This window comes from Esox lucius, chromosome 3 (assembly GCF_011004845.1).
Source record: "Esox lucius isolate fEsoLuc1 chromosome 3, fEsoLuc1.pri, whole genome shotgun sequence".
NCBI classification, from domain to species: domain Eukaryota; kingdom Metazoa; phylum Chordata; class Actinopteri; order Esociformes; family Esocidae; genus Esox; species Esox lucius.
This window is the reverse complement of record NC_047571.1, coordinates 30476106-30488378: the sequence shown is the minus strand read 5'-3', so window position 1 is coordinate 30488378 and position 12273 is coordinate 30476106. Positions and strand designations below refer to the sequence as shown.

Sequence of the window (12273 nt, the reverse complement as noted above, 5' to 3'; positions counted from 1 at the left end):
CTCCTTCATGTGTGTCTGGTGCCTCTACTCCTTCATGTGTGTCTGGTGCCTCTACTCCTCATGTGTGTCTGGGTCTGGTGCCTCTACTCCTTCATGTGTGTCTGGTGACTCTACTCCTTCATGTGTGTCTGGGTCTGATGCCTCTACTCCTCATGTGTGTCTGGGTCTGGTGCCTCTACTCCTTCATGTGTGTCTGGTGCCTCTACTCCTCATGTGTGTCTGGGTCTGGTGCCTCTACTCCTCATGTGTGTCTGGGTTATGGTGCCTCTACTCCATATGTGCGTCTTGGTCTGTGCTACACCTGCACCTTAAACATCAGGTTCTGGGTCAGTGGAGAACACATCTGCCACAATAACTGGGCTCCAGGAGATGGGACTTGCATGGAAGACTGTGGGAGAACCGGAGTGGGGAAAACCAGGGAAGTACAGAGATGGTCCTCATCACTGGGTCAGTCTGCCTGACACCGAGCAGCTCAACTTCATCTGCAGCATCTCCAGAAGAAACTAGAATCTGGAACCTGATCTAACATTTCCCAACATCTACGTTGGGAAAACCATTCCCACAAAATGTTTACCCTGTAATACTTAAAGGTTGTTTTAAAAAAATAATTTTTCCTTTCCAAAAAAGTAGAAAAGGAAGGTTTTGAGTGAGGAACAGAAGGGTTAAAATTAAGAGACCACTGCAAATTGAACGCTTCTGTTCCTCACTCAAAACCTTCCTTTTCAACTTTTTGGAAAGGAAAGGAAAATGTGCAGTGGTCTCTTAATGTTTTCCAGAGCTGTATATATATATTTTAAATGTCTTCCAGTACCATATTCACATATTGACCTCTCATAGAAATTGATTTTCAATTGTTGTTCATCTTGTAGCTTCAAGTTAGTCTGAGTTGGTGATATTGGACAGACGATTTGTTAAAAAATATATAATTGTTAATTAAAAAACATGCCTCCCAAAAGCATTGGTGCTTATATTATATTTTATTAATTCAATTAAATTGATGTATATCTACCCAACTCTCCTTGCTTTCTAAGTCCTACATCCTGCTCTGTGTGACTCACAGCGTCAGGCAGCTGAGAAAAAATTGAAAAACAACACTCCAGAATGACAGAGAATCCTTCCAATCCCTGCTTGCTACCTTCTCTTCCTCCTTATCTGCTGCTAAAGCCACTTTCTAACAGTCTTTCCTTCCCAAAACACTTGCTCTGTCGCAACCCAACACCCTGACCTCTCTCAGGACAATGTCCACCACCATAACCGGTCGGGCTGCAAAAAGAGCGACTTCTCTGACACAGGTCTCCTCGATGTAACTGAAGCTCTTCTCACTGCCCAGGCTAACTCTGTCTTCTCTGCCCTCAGCGTTTGACACTGTGAACCATCGCATCCTACTTTCCACCTTCAAGAAGGGAGGAAAAAAATTAAGTTCTTTCTTGAATCATTTTTCCCATTTATTCCCACAGTGAGCTGTTTTCGAGTAAATGCATATGAAAAAAAATAGGTAATTTTAGTGCATGTCATTATGAACAAAGATTGAATATACTTGCATCTGTGAAAATACTAATACATTGTAAAAATATTTATTTTGCATCCAATTAAACAGTGTTTTTGTGTGTGTGTGTGTGTGAGAGACAGAGAGATGCACCGTGAAAACACAACTGTCCTAAGGCGCATAAGACAAGCGTTCTGGGCGAGATGTCTAGGTGTGCAGTGCCTTTGTGACCGGGCTTTGGTGCTTGTGTGTAGGGCAGCGAGAGATGCCACTGATAATTCCCTCCCTCGGTCTATCTCTCTGTCTCCCTCTCAGTTAATGGGCGCACACTTCAGCCATGTTGCAGTGCTGCATTTCTTTCAGGGGCTTGTCTAAGATGGAGAAGAATCAGAATAGAAAGAATAAGTCGAGAGCCCCCCCCCCCCACCCCCCAACCCCCCACCCACCCACCCCCCACCCCCCACCCCCCTCCAAAAAACCAAAAAAACAACACCAGGCAGAGGAGACAAACCCCGACCTGAAATGGGAGCTTTCATCCTCATCCCCCTCATTCTCCTTCCAGACAGCAAGGGAAGTCTGTTTCCATGACAACGGCAGCAAGGGTGCAGGACCGCAATCCCAAAATGACACATTGGACTCAAGCCTGAATGAGATGATAAATCACCTTGTAAGAATTGACATTGGGCTCCTGCTTAAACACGGGGGAGGCAGGGGTGTGGGGGGGGCAACGACACGCGATCACTGGCTATTTTTGGGGGGGACGCTGTCATCAGAGGAAGGACTCAGAACAAAGTGCGTGCGGGGTTTTCAACAACAACACAATGGCACAAGTCGAAAGGTGAAAGCTTTTGATAATGTATTTTTATTTTCTTAAACAATCACTAACTTCATTCTGATTTTAAATATCAATGCATTTTTTATTTTTTTTCATCTCACAATTCATAACGCATATATGGATGTGTTCCAGTTACGGTGAAATCATTCGCAAACCAAAAAAATAACCATAAAATCCCTTAACACAGTATTCATTATCTGCACTGACCCTTGACCTTTTACATTGTGTCCCTCTGCATTAACTCCCATCTCCTTACTTGACCTCTTCATTTTATAAACCTCCCTTTTCTGTTGCTCTCTAACAGCAGGTTATGTGAAGTACTTTCATGTTTCTTGCATCGCTTGGTTGCTTTCTACTTTCAACCCCCTCCCCCCCAACAGCCAATTGAGCCCCTGTCTGACATCTTGCATAACGTGGCCTGTACATGCTGATCTGAGGGCAGTTTTGGGTTGGTTAAGGTTAGAACTGAGAGAGCTGACCCTAGGTCTGTGCCTTTGGTATACCTGTACCCGGCTCAACTACGGCAGAACCGAGACCCGGCTCTCTACGGTCCCTGGTGGAAGACTTGTGAATAGACCTTTGTTAAGCCCAGCGGCTCAGAGCTGTGCTTGTCTTTTGCCAAAACCAGCCAAAATCAGTGCGGGACCATGTCTAGCATGATACCATGACATCCCCCACCTCACGCCCTGGCCAGACCACAAAACCCCCTCCCCATTTTGGTGACACCAACACCCATGAACCCAACACCCCCGAGACCATGCCTTTGGCCAGGCTTTGTGCATTGGGCGCTGGGCAAAGGTGGCCTGCCTTGTTGTCGGACTCCGTTCAATAGATCGGAGTGGGACTTCCTGAGTTAGACAAATAATAGGATCACTGGATTGCTCCTCCGAGGGTAACTTCTCAATCTTGGTGACAGTGGTGGTCGGGGGGGGGTTCGGGGGTCAGGGTTCCTTCAGGTCTTGCCAGTTTTCTTCCTCGTATATACAGCAATTCACCTACATTTGATTTATGAAATGACAGGGGGCATGTTTTCACAATGCATCAAACGACAAATTTCATGGGTCACAAAACCTACTGAGATGGAAGCCTGGAAATATAAAACAGGGAAATATTTACAGACTATCAGGGCAAAATGCACCTGCCGGCATTCCAAACGTTTTCTCCATTGGTTTCGGATGGCTGGGCTGCTTCCTGTTGCTTTGTGATTGGTCATTCTGGATTTCTCTTAAAATGCTATCTTCATTTGTTTCCGTTCCATAATAAAGATAGATACAAAGGTGTTAAACTAACACGCCGCAGCCCACGTAACAACAATTAGTAGGACACAAGGAAAGGAAGCTTCTCAAGAGTATTAGAACAAATACTTGGCCGATCGGCAAGACCTGCCAGATACATAACCTTATATTCTGGTCCGTACCAGTGAACAACCCTCCCAATCCTCTCCGCTCCAGGCGGACCTGCAGACCGGTGATTTCTTTGTTGAGACCTAAAGCTATTCTCAGACGCACTTCGAACAAAGTCTTTGTCAAAGCTCATACGGCGATGAAGTGGACCCACTCCAAGTAATGTGACAGGGGCATTGTTTGGTAGATGCAAGTATCCCTTTGATTTTCAGATAGAATTTCTAATTTTCCCCACGGCATTGGCTGACCCACTTCTTGACAGAGAGAAATTACCTTTGGTGGTGCTGGCACAACTGAACAAAAACTAACTGAAGCGCTGTCAGATGGTTTTCCTGCTGGCTACAACCACTCCGCTAGAGTGTTGACACCTCTATAAGGCTATCCTTTCCTGTCAATTTTCCCTCTTTTGACCAAGTGACAGGACTGGATTGTTTTCAGGGTAAAGGTGGGTTAATATGATCCTCGGGAATCTCGTATCTCCCAGTGGAAGTGTCGTTCTGCCGGTTATCTTCCACTATTATTTTCCAAAGCCCTCGAACGCACCGTGACTCCGCAGAGGCCCACCGCGATACGTGGTGGAGGAGCCACCATATTGCTTTTAGCTGTTCGGTCACGTCATAACAGCCAATCAAAATGCGAGTAATGAAATCTACCCAACTTATACAGAGCCGACAGTTTATGACCTGAGCAAGCCTTCATCCTATCCACCCGTTTCTTTTCCCTCTGAGGCCATCGGAAAGCTATCGTTTACATTCAATATTGACTCTCACACCAGTGTACAATATACAGTGTGAAAGTGTCAAGCAATTAAAAAAAAAGAAGAAAGAAAACATCTACAGTCAAAACGAAAAACTAAATAACTATGATACTAAATTGTGATGATTAGTCATCAACACATAAGTAATATTGTTATTATTGGACAACAGTAACACAATAAAGCATGTGAGGATGCCATAGCATTCATTAACTCAATGCATGGGAAATCGAACATGTCTTTAAAGCTAATTGTTCACAGCATGAATTGGAAAACGATAGATATTTGTATTGTGAAGAGACCACCATTCCTTTGTCACAGCTTTTTTTTCTATTTTTGCATAAAACGTTGGTCAATTCCTGATTGAAAATGTTCGTCGCCATTTTTTTGTGGTTTTCCTCTGGGTTTTTCTTAATGTTCGTCTAAAAGATTTTCACAGGCAAGTTCAGTCTTGGGTGTAGCTCCTCCCCCTCACTGCGGTCCAATCCCTTCAGTGGGCATGGTATTGAGGAGGGTCTCTGGCCCCTCCCACCTCCATATAAGGAGAGGGGGCGGGACCGGGCCGCTATGAGTTCTGGTTAACAGCTTTCCCTCCGTTCATAGTGGGAGTCCCTGAGCTCTTCCTGGAGCGCTGTTTCTCCTCGATCTCATGCAGCGACGGCTCCCTGTACATACACACTGCAGACCGTGTATGCAGGCGAGGACGGAAGCAGGAAGCAGAGGGGGGGTGAGAGAGAGGGGAACATGGATGACAAATAATGAGGAGACGGACGGGTAAACAGAGAGACAAAGTCAGATCGAGCTCAGGGACTCCCCCACGGAGTGTTAAAGAAGACGTCTCTTGGAACCTGCTTTGGAATAGAATGTTAAAAGCCTTTCCTTGATAATCAGCCTTGTTGTGTTGGGCGTTCATTCATCCACCAATGTCACATTCAAGATTACTTTGAGACCTGGAGCGGGGGGGGGGGGCTGCGATGTACAGATGCCGTATCTTAATGTTTCACAAGGCAGAAAAATAATCACTGAGCAACAGCGAATGTCAATTTTATGGATTATAATAGATTTACATTTTGGGTAGGGGTCAATTTTTTCTTTGGAGCAAATCAGGACCAATATTACAGTTGAAATGGCCAACTGTTAGAAGGCTTTTAAAACCTTAATAGACTACATGTTTTTCATTCAAATGAATTTACCAAAAGGATGATCAGAGTAAGGCTCGCCATCTGCACTGCTGGAATGTGTAAAATGCCACATCCTGCTTTTTGAAAGTAATTCCTCTGGTCCTTTATAAACACTGTTTATAAAGTAAATTACTTCCTTAAGATCAAGTAACCTACAGCGAAAGTCTAATATAGATGAGTATCTATATTAAACAACCTGCCATCTTATAAACCAGCAATAAATCATTTCAAAAGTTGTTTACAAACATTTATAATAATAATCAGTTAACATAGTGGGCAGACCTTTTCTAAAATAATCTACAATGATTTATTACTGGACATATTTATTAGGTGTTACACACTTGTGTTAGGTATTTCATTGGTTCAATTTATTTTACCAGGTAAAATAAATAAAATGCACCTCAGGCATTTGAAAATATTCTGAGTCTAACATTGTTCCTCAAGGGACATGTTAATAAACATTTCTATACTAAATTTTAGCATGTGGAAAACGTTTGTGGCTATACACCTTGCACATATTGTGTATATCACATAGAAGCATGTTTTGTTTATAAATCATGACATTTCATCAAAATCCAAGTATTTATTTCAATGTAAAATTCAAGATTTATTAATCAAAACGTGGCTGTAAATTTCATTGTGCGCACAATGTACGATCAAATCTGCAAGCGAAAACGTTTCATAAACAAAGCCCTCGATTCACCAAAACGGGGCTTCAACCAACTTACTTCCGACGATCAAAACCTGCAAAAGACAATAGGACACAGGTGAGCTGAGGATGTTTCCTGGGGTCTTACCTTCAATAGGCCTGGGGACAAAGTGTGAGGAGGGCTTGGTCTTCTTGACCCTGTTCCCCTTCATGACCTGGCCCTCCTTGGTGAGGCCGAGGAACCAGGCCCGGCCGGACTCCTGCTGCCGGTACACGGTAGACGAGTAGATCACGTAGTAATTCTCAAACACCGACTCCTTAAACTTGCACTCCGGCGTGAACATTTCCTGTTTTGGTGCCAAACAACAAAGGGAATTTGTTGTCAGAGTAATGTTCGGGGGAAGTCGGGTCAAAGTTCAGGAAGTCGGATCATGTTCAGTGGACGGCACGGCGTCTAAACACTTTGCAACAGAAAATGGAAATCCGTGTCCTCGTTGGACGAGGCCAGATTTCGCCCTCACTGTTCAAACTGTCTTCTCCCCACTGAACATGACGAGGGAAGAGACGGTCTTACAAGACGGCGGTGACGGACGGCCTACGAGACGAACGACCAGACAAACAACGAACGGGACAGAAGGACAGATGGCTGAAGTGGACGAGGCTTTGATGGAATCTCCCCGGGATGACCCTGTGTGGATGACACCGCTGTCAGTCAAATGCACCCAGAGTTCACATGGTGTCGTCGCTGGAGGCTTAATTCAATGAAACCCCGAATTGCAATGTTTTACGCATGCTAATCTGCTTGGGGCAAAGGAGGAGTGTCTTACGTCGAGGAAAATCCAAGATGAAACCCCGCTTGGGGCATGTTTGAAAGACAGCTTGGGTTCAGCTGGACTGGAGTGACAGTCCATGTACGGTTCGAGCGATTGAGTTTGTTTGGGACTGCAGTGCTGTCATAAGTGATTCGGCAAGTGTTTGAGTGTGTGTGTGTGTGCGTCTGTGTGTGTGATATTTATCTCTGTATCTCTGTCTCCTCCAGGGCTCTGTGACCTTTTAAGGCCGGCCATTTGACTGACAGCACCAATTCCTCTCACTGCTGGGGGTGCTCCACTTTTGTGTGTGTGTGTGTGTGTGTGTGTGTGTGAGACTCTACGGCCTTCACAATCGCACACTATTTGAGTGAGTGTCCATTTACAAGTCGGTGCTGTTTTCACACTCTGCGGCAGTGTGAAGGACTCTGCGTACCTCGGAGGGAGTGACTGCGTTCAGGCCGTGGTGGCGAGGCCGTGGCACACTGACAGACCACCAGCGCATCTCCACGTGTGAGGTCGCAGGCAAAGGTCGCAGGCAAAGGTCGCAGGCAAAGGTCGCAGGCAAAGGTCTCGGGGTCACGACTCAGCCAGGGTTCCTCAGCTGGTGCCCACCCACATGCCACCTCCCCCCACCCCGTCTGCCAAGGCCCCCTCACATCTTGCTCCCACACCTGCCCGTCACCGTTGACGACCACGGTGACATAGTCCGGAATCCCCTCGGTACACTGCAGCAGGGACCACATGCTCTCAGTGTCTTTTGTGTCTGTAGCGTGGTGGAGACTGTGTCTGTAGCGTGGTGGAGACTGTGTCTGTAGCGTGGTGGAGACTGTGTCTGTAGCGTGGTGGAGACTGTGTCTGTAGCGTGGTGGAGATTGTGTCTGTAGCGTGGTGGAGATTGCGTCTGTATCGTGGTGGAGACTGTGTCTGTAGTGTCGTGGAGATTGTGTCTGTAGCGTCGTGGAGATTGTGTCTGTAGCGTGGTGGAGACTGTGTCTGTATCATGGTGGAGACTGTGTCTGTGGCATGGTGGAGATTGTGTCTGTGGCGTGGTGGAGACTGTGTCTGTGGCGTGGTGGAGACTGTGTCTGTGGCGTGGTGGAGATTGTGTCTGTAGCGTCGTGGAGACTGTGTCTGTAGCGTGGTGGAGACTGTGTCTGTGGCGTGGTGGAGACTGTGTCTGTGGCGTGGTGGAGATTGTGTCTGTAGCGTGGTGGAGACTGTGTCTGTAGCGTGGTGGAGACTGTGTCTGTAGCGTGGTGGAGACTGTGTCTGTAGCGTGGTGGAGATTGTGTCTGTAGCGTGGTGGAGATTGTGTCTGTATCGTGGTGGAGACTGTGTCTGTAGCGTGGTGCAGATTGTGTCTGTAGCGTGGTGCAGATTGTGTCTGTAGCGTGGGGGAGACTGTGTCTGTAGCGTGGTGGAGATTGTGTCTGTAGCGTGGTGGAGACTGTGTCTGTAGCATGGTGGAGACTGTGTCTGTAGGATGGTGCAGATTGTGTCTTTAGCGTGGTGGAGACTGTGTCTGTAGCGTGGTGGAGACTGTGTCTGTAGCGTGGTGGAGACTGTGTCTGTAGCGTGGTGGAGACTGTGTCTGTAGCGTGGTGGAGACTGTGTCTGTTGCATGGTGGAGACTGTGTCTGTAGCATGGTGAAGATTGTGTCTGTTGCATGGTGAAGATTGTGTCTGTAGCGTGGTGCAGATTGTGTCTGTAGCATGGTGGAGACTGTGTCTGTAGCATGGTGCAGATTGTGTCCGTAGCATGGTGGAGATTGTGTCTGTAGGACGGTGGAGATTGTGTCTGTAGGAGGTCTTAGTGGATATATACTTGAGATATCTTTCTGGGTCCGTTAGGAGATAATGGAGTTCACCCTTGTATGCAGGGTTAGATCACGCTTAGTGGCCACGAATCTTGTATGTAAGGTAAAATGTCACAATTTCTTAAAAAAGAAAAAAGTATACTCTACATGAAACATCTGCTGTGCATTCAGGATAGGACAGACATTTCCAGGATTAATCCCGCCTTCCTGACTCTGGTGAGCCAATCTGAGCTTTCCTTACAGTGAACTTGCAGTAGAACTATTGTAAAAATGTGACTGACTGTTACAGTGCCAATGAGCTGAGTGTTCAGGAAGCCTGTTTTATTCTATCAAACAATGCAACACAGGCTTTTGCAGGCCAATCTTTGTATATGTGTGCTAAAGTGATCGGTGCTGGTGTATCTATATCAAACATTTGTTACTGGACACTAATGAGAAAGCTCGTTCTGCAGAGACGACTAAAGTTTTTTCATCGCACATCCCTTCCTGTTTAAAAATGTTGAACTAGAGGTAACTAGAAAATACCAAGCTGTAGACCATTAATACTGTATTACATATGTAGGTCTGGCCCCTACAGAAAATGTAACAAAAAAAAAAGTATTTATATTTTTGATCCATTTTGGCTTGATACCTAACTGACACAAATTTTAAATTGGATCTTGTCATGCTCTGTCCCGGGTCAGATCAGGAATCGATTTTCCCAACAACAAGAAACCTGGTCCTGTCAGCATTGGATAGGAATTTAATCGATAACATTCTGCAAGCATATCAACCTGAGGACCCCAGAGGGCCTATATTACATCTGGCCCCTCTGCCAGGAATGCTTAATGGAGAGGTTGTTACTGGCCCACAAGGAGGAGAAAAAGCATTTTTGATTCCTTTGAGTGTAACAGGCTGTGTAAATTGATTAAAAGGGCTCTAATTTATATTCCGCCCCAAGATATGTGCACAGGAGGGAGGGTCTCACGCGTGCCCATCACCGAAAAGAACAACTCGCGTGGACGATGGACTTTGGTTTTACCATCCTGTGGTTGTCGGGATGAATCGGCTTCAGATCGAGTGTGGCCTGAAAATGCAGTGACTCCAGATCAGGCTAAGGGAATAAATCCAGTTCACAGAATACTGTGTTAAGTGACTGGCCAACACCTTTCCTCTGGTTTTCAAACTCCCCTCCTCATGACAACACCGCAGGTAAACTGAAGCCACACCAGAATCCAATAAGTCTATGTTTACACAGTTCCTTTAAATGAATCTCAATCTGAATCCAGAATGTATGAATCTAGATTTTGGATGTATGACTCTAGCTTTAGGTCACTCCTTCCCGCAGGTCCATGCTCTCTCTCTCTCTCTCTCTCTCTCTTCATTCAAAGAGTATGACACTACTGCAACCAGGAAGTGGCGCTGGTACAAATCCAGGAACTTGTCTCACGTCTGGAATGTATTTATCCTTCCCAAGTATAACCATGTCACCCCTCTTCTCCACACATTCCACTGGCTTCCAGTTGAATCTTGAATTCCCTTTGCTGGTTGCCTACAGAGAAGCCTGAGAAACTGATCCTCCCTACATCCAGGCTATGATCAAACCCAAACTCTTCAACAAGATTCATTATTGCCCTCAATGTAGCCTGGGAGGAGGATCTGTCTCCAGATGGGATGTTTCAGCAACTCCGCCCATTCTTCTGCATCCGCCAATAATCTTAAAGCCTCAAACTGAACACCTAAAAATTGAGTGGTTTCTGATTAAAACCTATTGCAAAACTTCGATCCGCGGAAACGGATGCAGTCCACAATGGATCAAAAAGTTAGGTTTCTCCTTAGCATTTGGAACGTAGTAAGCTCTTGTTGCTCTGAATCCTTCACTCAGGATTCTTCCCATTGGTCATTGCTATGGAGGGCTGGAGTCTAGACAGCTGCCTCAGTCACCTTGGGAGTGAGGAAAGGACACAGAACCCGCCCACAGCGAGGTACATTACATGGTAAATAAATACTAACCAAACACACACAGACACACACACACAGACACACACAGACACACACAGACACACACAGACACACACACACACACACACACACACATACACACATACACACATACACACACAGACACATTTGCAATTTACCGTTTTTTTTTTTACAGTTTCCTCTAAGGGAGACATAAATTAATAATGCTTTCCCAGTGTTCTGTCTCCATAAAAATCCCATTAAATTACGATTAGCATTTTAATTCCATGGTTCTGTCTAACCGAAACCTATCACGCAAAATCTCATCAGAGGCTATTCATTTTAATAGACCGCAGAACAGAGCAGAGCACCTTCAAAACCAATCCTCTCCCGTCCGCACGCTCATATCAGTCACGGGCCGGGAACCAGTGCCACAGCACACCACGCTATCACAAATAACCCAGTTTGGTTTCTGTTTGCAGAGTGCCAACCCAGTCCCTGAAAGAAATCCTCACTCCCCCTCCTCTCGTCCCCCTCCTCACCTCCCCTCATCACTCCCCCTTCTCTTGCCCCCCCCCCTACTCTCCGCCCCCCCAGACGGATTCCCCTCACTCTCCTCGTCTTTGTGCGGGTTTTACTGCGGTACACTGGTGATGGGCAGAAATAAGAGGCAGTAAAATCGGTGGGCTGTCGAGAGAAACAATGTGGAGACAATCAGACGCCAGTCAAAAGATTGTCCAGGACGTGTGCCATGGTTCTTTCAACAACCTGGGGGTGATTAGGGTCAACGGTGACCTGGAGGTGATTAGGGTTGGGGTCAACGGTGACCTGGGGGTGATTAGGGTTGGGGTCAAAGGTGACCTGGGGGTGATTAGGGTCAATGAAGGTTGGCACTACATGAAGTTTTTCGCGTGTATGGGGCTTCAAGGAAAGCGTTCAAGGGTGGTGATTAAGGTCAGTGGTGACCTGGAGGTGATTTGGGTTGGGGTCAGCGGTGACCTGTGTGGTGATTGGGGTCAGCGGTGACCTGGGCGGGGATTAAGGTCAGCGGTCTTATGCAGGGACAGAACGTCAGGGTTTTTCACTTTGTTGGCTCTGGGATTTGAACTGGCTACCCTTTGCTTAATGGCCTGACGCTCTTGACCACTAGGCAACACTGCCGCCCACCCCCATCCAAAATAAATGGTTGATAACAAACCATTGGCGCTGCATGAGATTTGCGTGTATGAGGATTCACTTCAGTCTCTGCGTGAGGGTGTATTTTACTGCAGAGTGGTTACCCCTGTTCCTTAGTTAAAGATAGATGGGTTTAAAATCCGGAGAGTATAGAGAGAGTGGTTACCGCTGTGCTGCAAAGTAGGTCGCAGTGAAAAGTGTTATAAATAATGGAGATCT

The 12273-nt window shown here is 46.2% G+C and overlaps 1 protein-coding gene across 6 annotated transcripts in view; it reads right to left on the bottom strand.

Moving 5' to 3' along the window:
* Positions 1–2320: 2320 nt before the first annotated feature.
* Positions 2321–12273, bottom strand: part of LOC105006885 (fibroblast growth factor 12) — a 43258-nt gene continuing 33305 nt past the window's right edge. For all 6 annotated transcript variants that reach the window (XM_020044200.2, XM_020044201.2, XM_010865606.5 and 3 more), the window contains 2 exons: positions 6457–6655; positions 2321–5156 (listed from right to left, as the gene is read on the bottom strand). In XM_020044200.2, the coding sequence (XP_019899759.1) occupies positions 5044–5156; positions 6457–6655 (312 nt within the window). In that variant the 3' untranslated portion in view covers positions 2321–5043. The remainder of the gene's footprint in view (positions 5157–6456; positions 6656–12273) is intronic.